This window comes from Aplidium turbinatum, chromosome 4 (assembly GCF_918807975.1).
Source record: "Aplidium turbinatum chromosome 4, kaAplTurb1.1, whole genome shotgun sequence".
NCBI lineage: Eukaryota > Metazoa > Chordata > Ascidiacea > Aplousobranchia > Polyclinidae > Aplidium > Aplidium turbinatum.
In genome coordinates this window covers 31,571,978-31,591,114 of record NC_137475.1, presented here as the reverse complement: position 1 = coordinate 31,591,114, position 19,137 = coordinate 31,571,978, and the positions used below count along the sequence as shown (strand labels likewise).

Here is a 19,137-nt window from a genome sequence, read left to right as displayed (position 1 = left end):
CTTAATCCGGCCCTGTACGGGAGCATCTGAACTTTAGAGAGTTAAAGAAAAGTGCCATCAAAGACCATCATGGAGTGTTCTTTTTGCACTGATCGAAAATTCTCTGCTGACTCATTTAAAATTTTACGCAAAAGCAAATCCCAATTTGACACCAAAATTCACTGTTATGATAGGAAGCACTGTTAATCAAACGCTACAACCCAAATTTAAACAAACAATTATTTGCTGGAGGCGCGTCCATTCTCTTCAACATTTACTTGATGTATCACGTTTCCTGTGGTGCAAATTTTTTGTAGTTATTTATGTAGTTGCTTTTTCCTAATGTAATTTTACCTTCAAAAAGTTGAAATTTATTGCATTTTTATAAATATTTTCAGATTTTTGATGAGGGCTTAAGTTAAACCGAAAACGTTCGACTGTTAAAACTATTTGTAAATATGTAAAATATATTGTTATAATGCTCAGCCCTGTTGTATTGTTGTGTCCTATTCATATCTAACCTGTAAGCAAAAGGTATAAATGGAAAACATGCAAAAAATCATTTTTGGTGGTGGGTTTGGGGGGGGGCTTGAGCCCCTTAGCCCCATGCTTGGTGCGCTACAGGTAGTGATAGACTGATTGTAAGTTAATATATAAATGTATCTTACTCTTATTCCTGTTGATTTTCATATTTCTTACAAATTTTTTTGGCTAATCAAACAATAACAAAAATTGGCTAATACAAATACTGACACAATCATATTCTGAAATGAACTCTGTCTTATATAGGCTACTTTTGTTGCTGGTGTTGACAATGTATGTTGCTATCTTTGTTGCAATTTTGATTCTAGTTGCATTGAGCGTTGCATATCGAAGAAAGATTATCAGTTTTATCAAGTTCCGAAGTAAACTTTCAAAGCTTCCAGAAGCTCTCCAAACGGCTTATCCCTTAATTGGCCATAGCTACCTTTTTGTTGGACAACCGTCCGAATTTTTCCATTACATAGCCACTCAAACTAATGAAATAGTTGAACAAACAAACACCAAACTTGTCCTTTCGTGGCTCGGACCAATTCCACTCGTAACTGTATTGCACCCTGAAACTGTCCAAGTAATTTTGAAAAGTTCTAAGCACATGAAAAAGTCATACGTATACAGCTTTCTTCATCCATGGCTGGGAACCGGACTCCTCACGTCGGAAGGGGAGAAATGGAAGCAAAGAAGAAGATTGATAACTCCATCATTTCACTTTAATATCTTGCAAGATTTTCTTGGAGTGATCAATGAGCAATCAAGTGCCATGATAAGCAAAATTACCAAGCAATATGATTCGGGAAAATCTGTAGACATTGGGAAGTGCGTAACAATGTGTGCACTCGACATAATTTGTGAAACAGCAATGGGGCAATCAGTCAACGCCCAAAACGATGAAGATTCGTCTTACGTGAAAGCTATATACAGGTTCGTTAGCTAAGTTGTGTTTATCATAAAGCTTGTGACGTACCGTAGTCTACATGGAAAAATATTTAGTGGAGGCCGATAGCGAATAATTAATATAGGCCCAAGATGATACAAGTAGGCTAGGCCTAAATAAATCAGCCAGGTTCGAAAACTTGTATGCTTTATTGATAAAGCTTTCGCCACCGTAAGTGCGTCTTCTTTAGTATTATATTCAAATGGAATGTGTCATCTTTTTAAATAAAGCTAATTTTTGACAAACAAAGTATAAATCAGTAGTTGCTTTAGTTAAAAATTAATCTATTTTACGAAATACAAGCAATAGTTTACTAAATGTCAAACCTGAGTCTTACACGCTGTACATTGTATTGTAGAATGTCTGATTTGATCCAACTACGGCAAAAAACTCCGTTGTTGTGGTGGGACATTGCTTTTAAGAGAACTAGACTCGGCAAAGAACATGATCAAGCTCTGCGTACTCTTCACAGCTTCACACGCAAAGTTATTGCAGAAAAATTTACAACAACAAATCAAAATAAAAAAAACACCAAGAGAATGGCATTTCTTGATATGTTAATGCACGCTGCAACAGAAGACGGAGTTAAGTTGTCATTGGAAGACATTCAAGAAGAAGTAGATACCTTCATGTTTGAGGGCCACGACACTACAGCTGCTGCAATGACATGGGCCATATACTTAATAGGAAGATATCCGGATGTTCAAAAACGCATTCAAAACGAGCTTGTTGAAGTGTTTAGCAACGACATTCATCGTCAAGCAACGATGGATGATTTGAAAAAGCTTGTTTACTTGGAACAAGTTATAAAAGAGGCACTGCGTCTTTTTCCGTCTGTTCCTCTTTTCGCACGTGTTACAACAGAAGATTGTGAAATCGATGGGTACATTGTTCCTGCCGGTGTGCAAGTGATTGTGTTTGCCTACTGCATTCATCACAATCCACATGTATGGAAAGATCCGTATACGTTTGATCCCGAAAGGTTTTCGATGAAAAACTCTGCTCTGCGTCACCCGTTTGCATACATACCTTTCTCTGCGGGACCAAGGAATTGCATCGGGCAACGCTTTGCCATGTTAGAAGAAAAGGTCATTCTTTCCAGTTTGTTAAGACAATATAGTGTAACTTCTCATGACAAACGAAAAGACGTCAAAATGGCTGGAGAACTCATACTTCGCCCAGCAGAGCCGCTGAACATCAGTCTCAGTAAACTGGAGCTTTTAAAAATGCAATCGGATTAACTTGTGCTTTTAGCCGTAGCCTACATCATTTTTATAGAAAAAAATTCAATTGCAGTGAAACATGAAAATCTTATTGAGATCCTTGTCAAAAATAATCATCTAAAAGTAAATGCAACTTATTGATTGCATATTTAACCTACTGCCCACGAAATTATTGCCCAGCAATTAGGGTTGCCAGAGGTTAATATAAAAAAGAGCCCAAGCTTATGCAAAAAGTAGCCCAATTTTTTTGGGGGTTCTAAAATGGAGCCCAAGCAAATGAATAGGCTATTATACAAAATTCTTCCAGAGCGCTTGACCATCAGTCCCAAATTATAAGTGTTTTTCCAGTTTTTCACATGTTTCAGACAGATTAGCAACCATGCATTCACTCAACTGTCTGTTAAAATAACTACAAACAAGTAGCCTACCTAAACACAAAAAATGGTTTAATTGCTTTTCGTGATGAGCTAACACATCAAGAGTGTTCCCTTCAAGACCATCAACAGTTTTGATCACACACCAAGGTCGATCAACGTAGAAACTATCTTTTTGTCTTGTTTAGTTTTTTTACACATAGCCTATAAATTGTTAAAAAAAATTTACTGGCTTTTTTTTCTCCTTTTTACATTTGTAAAAACTTTATTAAAAGGTGTTGCGACCATGCCATAACTGATTGTCCTGCTTTGGCGTATTGAGTGGCGTAGCGGTCAGCAGGGTGGTATCTCACTCTACCGGCCCTCGTTCAATTCTCGGTGCGTCACGGGAAGCCTCACTTAACTCTTCAATATTTTTTGATGTTACAATGAAACCACAGGAACCCACTTTTTTGTTTACATTTTTGCGAAAATTATGCTTATCTTGTTTGCAACGTAATGCCGATGCTTTACATTTGTCACATTAAAAACACGGGAAGCAGCTGACTCGATGACTAATAGGCTAGTCTTTCGCTGCTTCCTGTCTGTTGTTGAATATATTTGTACCGGTTTATAGCCTATTTGTACCGTATACTATTTCGCAGCAGACAAAATAAAAGGTTTCTCTCTCTCTCTCTTTGGCATCATGTACGTTATAGCGGCCGTGTTTTGTCGCTTCTACCTTTTCTAGACCTCTGCTATGTTTGACATACTGTATATTGTTTTTCGTTGTGATGGTCAGAAATAAAAACAAACTCAACTGATGTCCACTGGCACTGCATTTTCATAAAAACTTAGATCACTTAAGTTGCCAGATTAAAGCATAAACATGCACATTTTTTAAAATTGGCATTTTTATACCAAATTGGTAACCCTGCCTGACCGAGGCCTCCAAAAACGCTGCTCCTCACTGAGATTACTACGAATTAGGTAAAATTTTTAAACATGATACAATTTTTACATGAAAAGTTATATTATATTTTAAAAAAAAGTAGCCTAATTGGGCGCCAGCCAAAAAACGGGCCCAACGCGAATTTTTGGCGCTTGGAGAAATCAAAAGTAGCCCAATTGGGCGTAAAAGCGCCCAATCTGGCAACCCTACCAGCTATTTATCCCCGTATTGTAACAGATTGTAACGCAATCGTGACGTCATCATTACGATGCACTGTCACGCTTGAGCGACAATCTCTCATTATTTTTTCTCTACTGCATTTACTAACTTGTGTTTTTGCTACGTGGCGAAAACATGGTTCGGTCTTTTTACGATGTGCGAATCTATCGGACGGACGTCCCTTATTAGAGTGTGCAGTGAGCCAGTAGCGTATTTAGGGGGGAGGATAAAGGGCGATGGCCTCCCCCTAATAATCAGGTAAAAAAAATAAAAAATATTACAAAATTTGCAAAAAAAAAAAAAGTTGTAGCGCAATAATTGCTTGGATGATTCATCCTAGCGCGGGGGCGGGGAATACTTTTTGCAATGTAATTTGTCAACAATTTTTCTTCTTTTTCTTGACAATTGCATGGCACAAATTCACGAGAGATTCAATGAGCACTGCTGCTCGCTAGCTTTTAAAGTCAGTACATTTCTGCCTTCATTGATTCATGAAGATGAGAACTGCCCGATCGACGAGATTTTCGACTTCTACCATGAAAACTCCAGTTTACAAAACTTACTCGACATAGTCATTAAGCAAAGCGAAAACCTTGGACTTAATTTGAATGCAACGACAACCTTCTGCATGACTATCTCGTCAAAGGAAATAACTCCAGTATGCACAATCAAAATACAGAATACAACAGTCTCACAAGTAAATAGTTTCAACTATCTATGGGTTCTATGGTCACTTCGAATGGTCGATGCTGGAGCGATGTAAAATCACGAATTGCACAATCCAAACAAGCGTTCATCAAAATGGCCAAAATACTTAAATCTAACTCAATCTCTCTAAACACCAAAATAAGAATTTTACATGTGTAGCCTACATTCGAAGACTGATGGGAATTAACTGGATGAATAAGATCACTAACGAAGAAGTGTGGAGACGCTCTGGGTGCACCCCTGGCGTCCTCATCACAACTATCAAAAAAAGACAAATGACATTTATCGGGCATGTCTACCGCAAACGCAGAATTGAACACTCGGCAATGATGAGGCGACTTCCTGGTCAGAAGCACCGAGGGCATCCACGTTTAGAAATCTTCAAAAATCTTACAACATGGACAAACCAAAATTTTGAAAACCTGATTAGAACTATGGACAATCGATCGTTGTGGAGACTCACGGTAGCCGACGCTTTATTCAGGCATGGCCGATGATGATGATGATAATGACCATGAAATGCTTGATGTTGAACCAAGCAATTGCTTTGCAGCTAGTTGCGAAGATTGAGAGCGAATTGACTTGCAGTTTCTGTGGATATACGACCTGCGACTCTTGTGGATGCGTGTCAAGCGGCTGAACAACTCGGCACTTATCCGATTATCCATAAATTACTTCGAATCTTTGCTACGCTTCCAGTTACAACTGCCTCCAACGAGCGATGTTTCAGTTCACTAAAGTAGGCCACCTGAAAAAATATTACCGCACGACCATGACCTAGCCACGTTTGGATGGTCTAGCTCAGATGTATTAAAACAAGGATGTTGTACTCGAGTTTGATGCAGTCATTGATATATTTGCCAAGCGCAACCATCGCATAAACTGTAAATTGTCATTGCGAATCGCCGAGAATGTTCTAAAGGTATTCGAGGTCGGAAGGACTAACTTAGTGTTTATGTTCTGAAGTGTTTGATATCTTTTGTTGGTTCATTGATTGGAACAGTAACTTACTTCTACGGATTCGCTTTTGGACCCCCTCCCCCCGTTCTGACGCATCATATGACATTTTGGTATAGCCTAACCCACCCTTATTTAAAGAGTCAAACAAGTCTAATTTTAACCCAAGTAGAAAAAATTTGAACCAATGAAGAGCCATTTTCATCAAATTTGAGCTTTCTGTGTAGCCTACTACCGTTGACTACCCCGTGTGTATCCCTATTGGCCTCCAATGACACAATGTCTTGGCCTCCCCCTAACAAACTTTCTAAATACGCCACTGGCAGTGACTATTCCACATCACAATTGAACCCGTCTCTTGTTGACAATATTATAATCTTCACTCAACACTTGAGTCAAAAGTTAGGAAGAAACAGGTTGGGTAGCGGTTAATACTGTACATAGCTGCTACCAGTGGCGTAGCCAGGAAAAAAATTTGGGGGGGGCCAAATATTTGATGATCTGAAGAGAACAACAAAGTGTTTGGTTTAAGCCATCGCCACTTGATGTGCAGTGGCGTATCCTGGTGGGTTGAGCAAGGGAAGCAATGAAAGTGGTGGGGGTTAGAGTGTGCCGAAGGCACGCGTAATCTAGGGGGGTCCGGGGGCATGCTCCCCCGGAAAATTTTTGAAAAATTACACTCAAATAATGGATTATAGCGCTTTCTAGAAACACTTTTAGGGTAATATTTGTATGAAATTTATTAGCAGATAAACAGCTATTAACTTATTAAAGGTAGCTCTTACACACCAACGGGCAAACACTGCGGCTAAAATTAGAGAACACCAAAAACTCAGCTACACAAAAACTCAATAACTACACAAAAACCCAACAGAGTAAGCCTTTCTGAAATTGCTTTCACAAATTAGTACAAAGAAACGTAAATCGCGTAAATTTTGCGCGATTTACGATTTGCAAAATTTATTGGTGTCTTTCTGTGTGTCTAAAACAAGTCCTTGGAGGTGTTAATAGCCAGATGTCTTGGAAAACGTTACAAATTTCTACAAATTTTATTACATTTTCAACAAAGGGCTCAAGTTCAGAATCCAAACTTGGAAAATTTGGGGGGGGCCGTGGCCCCTTTCGCCCCCCCCTGGCTACGCCTATGGCTGCTACCAGGAAAATAGAACACCTGCGGTACCGGTCAGCCCAATTATTCTTTCTATTAAAAACAATAGGCTACCAGGGTAGGCGTATTGCAGGGATATTCTTTATTTAATCTTTTATTTCAATATCCGTGGCCTATTGAAATAAAGACTGGTAGATTTTACCTCAAAATGAAACCACTAATTTTTTTCAAATCCAAGTCCAGTCTCGTTAAAAGTGTAATTTACATTGAAACAAATCACTATGCAACTATTTTATACTATCTTTGTCTTTAAATTCAATCATAGATTAATGATCACGCCAATGTCACAAAGCCAGATGAGAGCATTGTTGATGGCTTTAGTTTTGAAGTGATTATCTTCACAAGGACAAACTGAAACTGACAGTTGAAGCGGATGTGTTAGGTTTTAGATGACTTGTAATTTTCCAACCATTAGTCCACTGGAAACTGATGTTTTTAATCGGTATTAATTCTGACTTAATTCGTATTTTTTAATGGCGATGACTTGTGCAATCTCGTATGAGCTCCTACATTTCATGAATAAAACTTTGTGTCACATTTGGACTTGACTACAATTGACTATTGAGTTTCTACAATAAGTCCAATGCCCTGAATGCTATTAACTTATGATTTATTTGCGTCAGAAAAAGCTGTCCATATCCACAACAACGAAATACTACACAAACTGCAAATGCACAAAGGTCACAGAGAGCCACTTTGGATGTCGTCAGTTTAAGAGCTCACTAAATATCTACTGTTACAAATTTACATACAATGAGCGTTAAAAGAGTTGAAAGTATTCAGAACGATAAAAACAATTAGATGACATCAGATCTGATATAAAGCGATTTGAGGAGTGAATGCAACGGTTGATAAACGAAAACATGTTTTCCCTCAATAAAGCATCAAACGTTGTTATATTATTCAGTACTTGATATTCACGGGCACTGACCACGATGCAAATTGTGCAATATTCTGAAAGAATCATTGTAAGCAACACGTGGCCTAATCGTTTTATAAGGAAGATCTAAAATTGTTACACAACTGGGATGCGTAAAACGACATAGGCCTACAATAAGAGCGAAATACAATGTTTGTTTTTTTTACAGCGGGTGAGCATTTAGCAAAATGAGATTTTGCATTGTTTGCAGCACAGTAATGAATCTGAGAGTCTGGAAAAAACAGAACTAAATAATAAACAAGTTAGTTTCTAGCACTAGTTGCTACGTTCATCTGATGAAATTGAAAGTAAAATTAACAACAAACAAGATGCGATCTGTTAATTTTACTTTCAATTTCATCAGATGAACGTAGCAACTAGTGCTAGAAACAATAATTGTCCTGATGAACACCCAAACTTTTCAGTATTCAAACAAGTTGGTGATGGTTTAAATTTAAACTCTGCCAAACAGGATAGGGAAATTTATTTGACAAACTCCCTAAACTCAGCAAGCGTCTTTAGACGACCTAGAGGGTTGCTCTAACTGAGAGCCATGTTTAATATTAATTATGTATCATACCCGAACAGAAATAAAAGGCTCGATAACCCATGCAGGTCTTGCAACACATGATGAAAACTATTCAAACAAAAATTTACGGCTGCAGAAAGCAAGCGCAAGAAAGTTTAATCATTTCTGGAATGAAGAAGCTTCAAGATCAAGCAGCGCTGGCTCGACTCTCGGGGTGTGCGCTTTGAGCAACGCACGTTAAGGATTGCTCTCCATTCAGCGGCATCTAATGGATGGAATAATTCCCCGGCAACAAGACTTCACAATCGGAAACTCCACTCTGTCAATCTCGGTGACCGGGCCTGCGTCAGTGATTCAAAGCCCCTACAAGTATACGAAACTGCCAGAATTAAGCTCTGCAAGAAGCTTTCCCAGTCCGAGGATAAAGATTCAATCAAATCAAAAAATTTCTCTCCAGAAGTAGGCCTACAGAAGCGATGATTTAAACAATCTGTGAAATATATCACTGTCGATAGTCATGTCACTTATACCATTTTTAGATTAGAGATTGTGAAACTAAATCCACTTTTGCTTGATTCACCACACAAGGGTGACTTTTTGATCAGATGAATGTTTTGATTTTTAATGGGCCATGTAGGAGAACCGTACAAAAGAGTGTAACGACGATTACAGATTTCTTGTTGACCGTTCTGGTGTAGAACAGCAGAAATTCGCATTCTGTAACGCAATGCCGCCAGTGTTTAAATCGTTGGGATCGTAAACCCAAGTAAATGATCAGCAAATATTGATCAACAAACTCAATGGAACTATCACTTGAAAAAATGCTGGTATAAGTCACGCCATCATGCCACAAAACATTTAGAAAAAACGTTGAAAACCAGAAATAATTGCAGCACCTCCGGCTAGCATTAAAAGTTAAACATTTGTGAGTGAAAAACACATATACGTTATATCCGTGCAAGACAGGTCATCATAACGTTTGCTGACATTTAAACGCGAACGCAGAACATCCGTTTTAATGGAACGCATTCAAAGCACATCTTACATTGATGAGGCATAGAAAATTGATGAAAGGAACACTCTACTACAGCGATCCGAGTGAAAGAAGACTGGAATGATCCGATCTGGCACTCAAAGTCCGAGCGGATGTTGGGATGGTTATGTCTTCAGGGTCATCATCATCATCATCCGGGGCAAGAGAAAAAGAGACAGTGCTTCGTTGCAGCGCATCTTTGTGGAAAGGATCCATATTCCGGTCGACCGCTTGGAGGACGGCTTCCAGAGCTTTGGCAAATGCTGTTTCGAGTTTTTCAAAAGTTTGTTGAAAAAATAATGTAGTAACGGCATAGTTTGGACAACTTTTGTACATATAAACAGAAAACATTGTTTGAAGCATCTAATTTTGCAGTTTTTTCAAATAAAAAAAAATAAATTTGGTATTAATTCAGAAAACAACACTGATGTTATAGAACAATTTATATTAATGGGTTGTTTCTCAAAATTATAACAACCCAAACTGCCTGGTTGTACATCACAAACTTAAGGACAACTCTGCTAAGCGCACGAGCTACTGATACACTAATAACCTCCCATGATACTACATGATTGTCCGGCAGCAAACGTCACTTAAATGTTACCTTTCGGGTTCCGGTAGAATATACAGTTGTTAGCGCAAGAGTTAGGATTCGTGTCCCAGAAAGTGTTGCCGCACATGCACAGGGGAGGTAGCTCTATCTTGTTCTGCTTCAATCTGTCCTTGAGCTGGGCGCGCAAGGCTGACACAAATCTGCGGCAAATACAGGCTTTAAGTTTTGCAATCAGAAAAATAGTTTCTTTCCACAGCGTTGAACGTTCCTTTGGTTTGACAGACTTAACTTTGCGTTGATGATTCAAGCGGTTGTAAAATTAATAAATCTTACAAAAAAATATTTTAGTTAAACGATGTTGAATTAGTGTTCTGATGACGTTAAATCAGCATTTAACTCACAAAGCAAACTACACATTTTTTAGTGTTTCAATGGCGTTAATCAATACAAAAAAGAACCCACACAGCAAATCAATCGATTTTTACATTGATTTATATTTGCTTGGAACTGATTTGCCCGCTGAGAAAAAAAGAAATCTTCTTACAATCAAATTTCCTATTACCTTTCTATTTTCTGCTGCTGTTTTTTCTCTTTGGTTTTCTTTTGTTTTATTTTTCTCTCTTGCCTTTCCGCTTGCTTTATCAGTTTCTCGTTAGCCAATGAGACGGCTTGCACTTGTTCACGTGACTTCTCTTCTATTTCCCAACGTATTTTTTCCTTCTCCGCTCGCAATCTAAAACAATATCGGACACATCAGGGTTTAGTCAAATATAAAAGCTCATGTCATGAACCTTTTAATATCGAATGGTATAAAAACCTCCCAGAGACGTGGAGAGGAGGTAGTTTTACGGCTGAAAAGTCGAAAACTTTGACCTGCCCAGAGTCGGTTGAGTCATAGAATTGCCAAAAACTTCGGTTTTAGATGAACCATCAATTTTGCTCACTAAAGAACGCAAAGAATTAATCTTGCTGTTTAAAAAACATAAAGAAGAAAAAGTCAACCTTTCAACTCTCAAGCGATGTTCTTTCAAGCGTTTGTGTTCTCTCGATCTTTCGCGTTCCGCATCAGCAAACACGCGACGAGACAACCATCTCGCCTTCTCGACCGCCATCTTCTGGTTACGTGCCACCACGCCAGGATGGACAACAGGTGGCGCTGTAAAATTAAGTAATACGTAATAAAAAGCAATTGGTCAACTTGAAGCATAAATCAATATCGTCCATCTTCAAATTCGCACCTAATGATCTTAGTACGTTAAAGAAAGCGTCAAACATTGCTGCAACAACCCTCAAGAAGTTGCGATTCAAGAAAGATATTGGCAGATAAAGCTCTCTCATGTGTCGACAAATTACAGCATTGCGTAACTAAAAACTGCACTTGTAATTACAAAAAGACTTTTTCAACACGCTGTTGAAATTTGCATCAAACGTTAAAATGCTTCATTTAACGTTATGGCTTACCGGAAAGAGCGCTTGCGGGTTTAGAACTGCTTGACTTGAGCTTCGGATATGCAACCAAGTCATAATTGCCATCAGGCTCAGAACATGCAGGTATAGACCTTGTTACATTTGATTTTTGAGCGAACTCTTCAGACAAGTCATCGTCTTCGCTGTTCAAAAATGTAAAAAAAATTAACGCAAAATTTGATTTTAGATTTGAAACCAGCGAATTGATAGTATCTCTTATACCCAAAATGTAGAAAATCGGAGGCAAGAATGCAAGTGAAGATTCAGGCATCTTTCTGTGAAATTTAATTGACCAAAGAACATCGTTGTAACTTGTAACATGTTACAGCTCAACATCACAAAGCCTACAATCGTTTCCCTATTTTGTAGAAACACGTTTAACTGCACCAAGTTGTTATTAATCTCCACTGCCCACAAGGTTTCAGACAGCAAATCAATCGTTTCTTTACATTGATCCAACGTATGCAGGCGTTGAATCAATGTAAAAACGACTGGTTTGCTGTCGGGATTAGTTTCCCAAAGATGCACACTGCACAGCGACATGAGCTCAAAGAAATCTCTTTCCGCTGAACCAGATTAAATTGAACCACAAAAATTGATAGGAAGCCAATGCACTCACTCGAGTATCTCATCTGGTAATTTAAAATGAACGTTGCTGGCCACATAAGGATGTGAAGGGTCCTGAGGAAAGAAATCCTTTTCCCCCTTGCCACTTCGTTTTAAAGTTTCTTTTTCTATTCTATGATTTGAAACCAGTTCTGTAATAAATTGTTGATCAAAAAATAGACAAAAAACGGTAACCTACACAATACACATATGAGGTGGTGTCGATGAATCGTCACCTAAGATCTCCCTTTTGAATGTCGTCAAAATACAATATGACAAAAGTTCTCTAGAAACATAAAACATAATTGTGGTTTTAACCTTAGTCTCGTTAAAGGTCGCTGGTAGTTTTTCAAAAATGAATCCAAATGTGGTGGCACCTCTCTGCTTCTCTCCATTTCGTTGTAAAGAAGCCTTGGTCTTCATCTTGAATCGCCAGGGTCCACCAGTTGTCTCCAGCGAGTCCTCCATATCTCTCTATGTTGGCAGCTCCAACTTTTGAGTTTCTTTTTCTCAAATCATCCTTTACGGTGTCTTCCCATGTTTTTTGGTCTCCTTTTTGTCTTCTCATTATTACCTTCTTCCAAACTATCTTTGTTAATCTATTCTCATCCATTCGTTTAGGATGTTCAAGCCATTCAGACGGCAAACATAGGAATGAATGAACATTATTTCTTCTTTTTTTATATCCAAGTATATGCCGGTGACTGAAGATTTAGATTAAGTGGAAGGCAAGGTAGCCAAGGTTCATGCCCAGTGTCCACCGTATGTATGTTAAGTGTCTTGCAAGACACAGCTGCTCACTCTCATTAGGTGTAGGCCTGTTGTGCGACCATATGACAAGTGGTGAGGGGGCCAGCATGAGACTGAGAAGGGCGTGGATTCGGGGTCTGCTACGATTCGGTGAGTTCCTAACCTCTATAACCCGAAACCCTAAAATGACAATGATAATTACATTAATTAGGCTACGGTACCCGATAATTTAAAAGAAATAATTGAAAAAATCACCGAATAGGGATCGGACTCACCGAAACGGGCCATTCCGGTGGATTCGACACCATCACTCGAAAGCACACGAATGTGTATCAGCAAGAGACTTAACTATAGACAAGGTCTGCAGACGTTGAGTCAATGTAAAAATGACGAATATTTGCTGTCTGGGTAGACACATCGTTGGGTCTTTGCAAAACCAGTAAAAATCTGCTCGACTTACCAGCAGAAATTCCTTCCTGCAGGGAAGCTAAAGTAACATCTTCTAAGGATGGTGCAGCGGGAACAGTATCCACATCATCTTCAACATTATGTGGTTTTACAGTGTGGTGGGTCGTATCCAAGTCCTTGTTGTCATTGCTAAGTCTAGCTTTAGATTTCTGCGCCAGACAACAAGATTTTATTGAAAAAACAACTACTAATTTCAATACAATATATTACAAATTAGGTTATTGGGCAACTATTTTGGAATTGATGGCTTGGATGAGTATCTGCACTGCCATATGTTCCATGGTGCTTGTGATACGTTTGAAAAACAGTAAGTTATACATATACGTACATTATTCTCGATATTTCTACAGTCACAGGTCTATCTAAGTGTAGTGTGTAGACCTTATGGCAACCAGGCTTCCTGCCTTGTTGTTTTATGTAGATTCACTAACAAATAATAATGACCTCTCTTGTTGCTCCAACTCCCCAAAATCCACCTGGTAAAGGAACGTCATCATTCTCACACTCAAGGTCTGCCTTTCTTGGCACAATAGATCGTTCGGCAAGTTTCTGTCGAGCACCTGTGGTGAGGCTTTCTAACCGCTGGCTGCAAATCTGTAGCACTGGATCAACCTGACAAAACAATGCTTTGAAATGGCGTTCTGCGTAAAAACGCATTGCACAGTTTTAACATTTGGTATAGCTTCAAACTTTCTGAAAAAAAAAGCTAAAAAAGGTGCTTGAAGCAAAGCTACACGAAATATTTTTATGACAGTGAAGAAATAAGCTATAAGCTTTAAGAAATAAACCTTCTGCCAGCAGTGTGAAGCAAAGAACATTGTATAAACTGCACACTGCACAAATTATAAAAAATGATTATAAATAACTATTCGGATATTTTGCTCAAACTCCTTTCAACATTCAATGGAGTGTTTAAATTTTTGAAACTGGTTGCCCACTCTTTCAAAATATATACTTTAGTTCAAAGTTTATAGCATTAAACAGCTTTAGGCTTAGTGCATTCACCTTTGAAAGCTCAGCGGGATCAACCAATTTTGGAGTGGCAGTAAGTTTACCAGTGGAATCAATAGTGATAGGGTTCACGTTATAAGTACAGCGATTTTTCTTGGGAGTAGATCGTTCCGCAGCAGACGCACTACGATATAAAAGTTCTCTTTCTTTCTCCATCTGCATTAAATTCATGATTTATTAATTAAAGACAGTTAAATTCAACAGAAAATGCATAAAATGCTTGTTGAGAACAGTGAATGAAAATGTGTTGCTAGACAGCTAGACACATTAACACAAGAAAGACGGTACGCGTCAATTGATGTATTTTCAACATTTGTGCATCCATAACACATAAACGTTGCACAATATAGCGGCGAAATTTTGTGACTTCTTATATTAGTCTCATGTAACTAACCTACAAATTTCAAGCTTCTATGTTATTTATCTAAAGTTAGAATGGTCACTACCTACAAGGACGGCTTGTGTCAATAGACGTATTTTGACATTTCTGCAGAAAACCATTTTCCCATAAAAACGAAGGGGAATTTTGTTTCATTCTACAGCTAATTGCACGTTATCAATTTAGGTTACCCAAAAAGAGGAATTCTGTTTCTTTTTATCGAAATAGGTCACCCAAAGTAATCAACATAAGGTAAACAGCTGCTGCCTGCACTTAGCTGTGCGAGATAATCTCAGTTTCCAGCTGAGAAAGATGAACGTTTTTATTCGACATTTGGGCAAACAGAGAACGCATGGACTCAACGCTGGAGATCTGCAACTGCCGTCAGTGAGAAAAACGCAATTCAACAGTCTGTTATAGACTTATCATGCATTGGTCGAATAGTTTAAGATAATTGTGGTGCAATGCATAGCTTAGCATTGTCTGTGACAGCAGTTTAGCAGAAAGGATACTAAAGGGAAGTGTCTGAAATTGATCTGAATTATCTTGTGATTTTTCCTGACTCAATAATCCCATAAGCTACCGTGAAAAGTTCAGTTTATTTATTTTTATATATTTGTTGAAAAGAAAAATTCACGGTAAAATATCCAGCCAGAGATTTGCAGCAAGGCCGGCATTAGAATTGTTGCAAAATCTTCCTTCAGATTGCTCTGATGACGGTGGATCTGACAGTGAAATCGATACAAGCTTCGAGCAAAGACGAGTCTGATTCACCCGGCCCAGCTGCATATTCTATTGCAGAAGCAGGAACACACTTGAATGACGGAAGAGATGGACCAAGATGGCAAAATATTGCTGTATCACCCGCTACTCAAGGCCGTTTACAATATAGTATTCTTCGTCTTCAACCTGGGCCAACATGTAATTCAACCAATCACATAATTTCTGGTAGCCCAGTTTCATCATTCCGAATACTGTTTGACGAACCAATGTTGACGAACATAAGAAAATGAACAGTTGAAGAAGGACAAAGAAAAATTGGAGATCAGGCTTGGGATGTAACTTTACTTGGACTAGATAAATTCATTGGCTTGGTGGTTGCTCGTGGCGTGATAGGCAACTTCCCTGTTTAGAGTAAGAGTAAGATGTTATTGGTTATTTCAAACTGACAGCTGAATTTGAGTGTGTATGTGTTCACTGTTCAATTTATTAACTAAAAATACATTAAACATTTAATAATAGCAGATTTTAAAATCAAAAGTACAGTTATGTGAACTTAATGCTTTAAGTCTGAGCTGTCCACTGTCCAGCATTTTCCATCAATTGACGCATCCTGTCCTTCTAAGTATGTCAAAATCGCCGTCTTTATAGTATTAACAGTCAAACTGCACAGGAACAGACAAACGGGAGGACCAGCCTACAAACTGATTTTTGATACATACAAAAGAATTGAACTTAATCGTCAAATGACTTAATCCTTGAAACATCTGTTCAAAATGAAAAATGGTAGTCAGTGGGGTCTGCTACTATTCGGTGAGTCCGATTCGGTAAGTTCCTAACCTATAACCTCTAACCCTAAAACGGCAATGACAATTAGGCTACGGTACCCGATAATTTAAAAAAAAAAATCAAAAAATCACTGAATAGGGATCGGACTCACCGAATCAGACTCACCGAAACGGGCCATTCCGTCTCTAGTCTGCTATGAATAGCAATCACATGTTTAAATATGGTATAATAAGGTATTAAATTATTATCAGTTTATCACTATAGTCGGCTTTCTAACAGATCCAATGTTTTTGCTCCATATATATACAAGAGTTAAGTCTACAATAACCCAGGTATGAAAAACAATTACGGTACCGTAGCTGAAATAAAATACAAACGCATTGACAGGTTATATGATAAAATAGCTGTTTTAGAATGCTTATTTAATGTTCCAGAGCATGTCTCAAAAAAGTAAACGATAGTTAAAAAATCAGGATTCATACCTTAGCACTTTGTGTTTCATTAATAATCTTTTTATTGGCAATAGCTGCTTGTGTGACACGCTTTCGCACATCTTTTTGAAATTTTTTAAGTACGGCATTCTTTTGTTCATGTGTCTGCTTCATTCGTTCTTCTTCACATTGTGCATCATGCTGAAATGTTGACGTCAACATTATAAAACCTTCATACTTTTACAATACAGAAACTTACCTTTTAATTTAAGATACAGTCAATCCCACTTAATTGGACAACGTTAGGACCAAGCCAAACTCGTTCGATTAAACTTGGGGAAATAATCTCCAGAAAATTGGTATAATATTTGGGTAACTTTGGTAGCCTAATAATCTAAGCTAAGTTCCTTCCTGACGTTTCCAAAAGGCTGACTTGTGTTTGATCTATAGGACTTTTTGCAGGCATTTTTATTTAAGGGCAAAAAGCATAATTATCCAATCTGTTTCACCGTGCAGCATTCAATAATGCATTTAAGCTACAGTACTAAATTCTGTTAGATGACAATTGACTTTGTGGTGTGAAAAGCATACTTTGTCTACTGGCTTGAACTGCACCCTGAAATAATCAATTAAGCAGAGAAAGTAATAGAGAAAGAGTAAGTACTGGCAGGGCCCATAAAAATGGTCCAATTAAACTTGTTCCGATTAAGCGAGTTGACTGCATATAGACACTTCAACAACAAAAACCAATAATTAGAAAGAGCTTATAAACATGTTTTAATCCAGATAATCACAACCTAGCTATGAGTTATCCATATACATGATTAAGAAATCACATTAGTAATTAAGTAACTATTTTAGTTAATGAGACAACGACATTCGTTAATTATTGTCTGTATTACATGATTATTGTCTGTATTATAGGTACTGTACCAGTACCTATATATGTTTCTTTGAAATCTCTGTTTTTAACAATAGGGAGTTCTAAATGATGATACATCGCTATGAGTGACTATGAATCATACAGTGAGAAGAGGAAACATTAGTTAAGCTTACTTTAAAGCAAACCACAGTATGTGAAAAAAGCAATGCTCCTTGCTAAAATCCCGTGCTTTAAAATATGTCACAGGTGCTGACTGCTGATATATAATTATATATACTAGGAAAAATAGTTTAAATATTTATTTACTAAATCTGAAAGGGTCGCCTACTAAGGTTTAATAAATGTATTTGGTGTTGTAAGCACTGAGGTGCTTTGTTACCATTCTAATACACATAATGCAGTTGCTGTTTACTTAGGTTAACAGCTACACTGTGGTGCAGAGAAACAGTCCACAGACCCTATATTCTACCACTGCCCGATTTTTACTTTAGCAAGAGTGGTTGGTCCATTAATGCTGGAGGACTCTATAACCAAGTGGCTGCTCGAAGAATGCCTAGACATTTGACCCCAATGAAATGTAGTCTAAAATCAACTTCTCATATGAAAGAAAAACAGCTATATTTTCATAAAAATTAATTTTCTGATGATAATACCTGATAATAAATATTATAAAAATAAAACCTTAGAAGAAATAATATAGATATATGAAAAAATACCGTACATAGCGCAATAGTATCATCACTCAATATAATACATCACAAGATAATTTAAGGTAAATTTTAATTGGTCACTGCTCCAGTGATCAGTACAGTAAGCCTTACGTTGAATGCATTCAAGCTATGTGCAATTGTGCATTTATGACTGTGAGATAAATTATTTCAGGCATTTATTATACAAAGAAAAAGTTACTTTTTATGTTCGGTTTGACATAGTGTGTGGCATATAATTTTAATTATTGCACATTTATTACGAAATGGAGGTGATTAGTTTTCATATAACTTATAAGCGAATCAAAAAATTATTCAAATTCTGACACCAAACAAAAGACAATGCTTATGCAAAATGTGTCATAGTATTTAAAATAATCATAGTATACAAAAACACTAACCATTGCTTCATTGTTGAGAATCTTTCCTTGTACTTCAACCCATACACCATCAGGAACTACTGGTTCAGGTCTTGTACCAATCATTTCAAGGTTTGCCAATGGAATCTTTTTGCTTGGTGTCAATAAATCCATTATTTTACATTTCAATCGTATCCATCAAAATTCAATCGTATATCTATTTTAAAAAATCAACAGAAAAAGTACAGTAACGCAACTAAGCGTTCAATCAATTCGTTGACCTAACTTAACCGCAGAAGTCAAAACCTCTTTTTCGAAAACCGAAACAAAAATTTCGTTTTCAAATGTTTTCATGAAAGCAACTAGAAATTTACGCGTGACTAACTCTGCCACGGAAGACTTATTTCATTTTTTGAAACACTTTTTATTATTTTAGTGACAACTGATTGATCATTTCTAAACAGTAATAAAATTAAAACTTAAAAAAAAATTAAATATAT

General features: G+C 37.5%; 2 protein-coding genes across 2 annotated transcripts; one reads left to right on the top strand and one right to left on the bottom strand.

The window, feature by feature from the left end:
• Positions 1-793: 793 nt before the first annotated feature.
• On the top strand, positions 794-3,845 carry LOC145768809 (cytochrome P450 4V2-like). Its single transcript, XM_082580407.1, has 2 exons — positions 794-1,440; positions 1,812-3,845. Exons 1-2 carry the CDS (start codon positions 794-796, stop codon positions 2,692-2,694), a joined length of 1,530 nt encoding a protein of 509 aa, XP_082436533.1. The 3' UTR covers positions 2,695-3,845.
• Positions 3,846-7,656: 3,811 nt separating this feature from the next.
• LOC145768836 (uncharacterized) lies at positions 7,657-18,894 on the bottom strand. Its single transcript, XM_082580440.1, has 11 exons — positions 18,680-18,894; positions 16,740-16,889; positions 14,364-14,525; positions 13,803-13,970; positions 13,351-13,507; positions 12,154-12,292; positions 11,529-11,677; positions 11,070-11,223; positions 10,630-10,800; positions 10,119-10,267; positions 7,657-9,777 (listed from the first exon to the last, which is right to left on the bottom strand). The coding sequence occupies exons 1-11, from the start codon at positions 18,809-18,811 to the stop codon at positions 9,566-9,568; spliced, it is 1,743 nt and encodes a 580-aa protein (XP_082436566.1). The 5' UTR covers positions 18,812-18,894; the 3' UTR covers positions 7,657-9,565.
• Positions 18,895-19,137: the final 243 nt, after the last annotated feature.

Coding starts and splice junctions, on each gene's coding strand:
- LOC145768809 (XM_082580407.1), top strand. CDS start 794: ATGTATGTTGCTATCTTTGTTGCAATTTTGATTCTAGTTGCATTGAGC. Junction 1,441..1,811: donor TACGTGAAAGCTATATACAG/GTTCGTTAGCTA, acceptor ATTGTATTGTAG/AATGTCTGATTTGATCCAAC.
- LOC145768836 (XM_082580440.1), bottom strand. CDS start 18,811: ATGGATTTATTGACACCAAGCAAAAAGATTCCATTGGCAAACCTTGAA. Junction 12,293..13,350: donor GCAGGAAGGAATTTCTGCTG/GTAAGTCGAGCA, acceptor AATTTATTACAG/AACTGGTTTCAAATCATAGA. Junction 9,778..10,118: donor ATTCTACCGGAACCCGAAAG/GTAACATTTAAG, acceptor AACTCGAAACAG/CATTTGCCAAAGCTCTGGAA.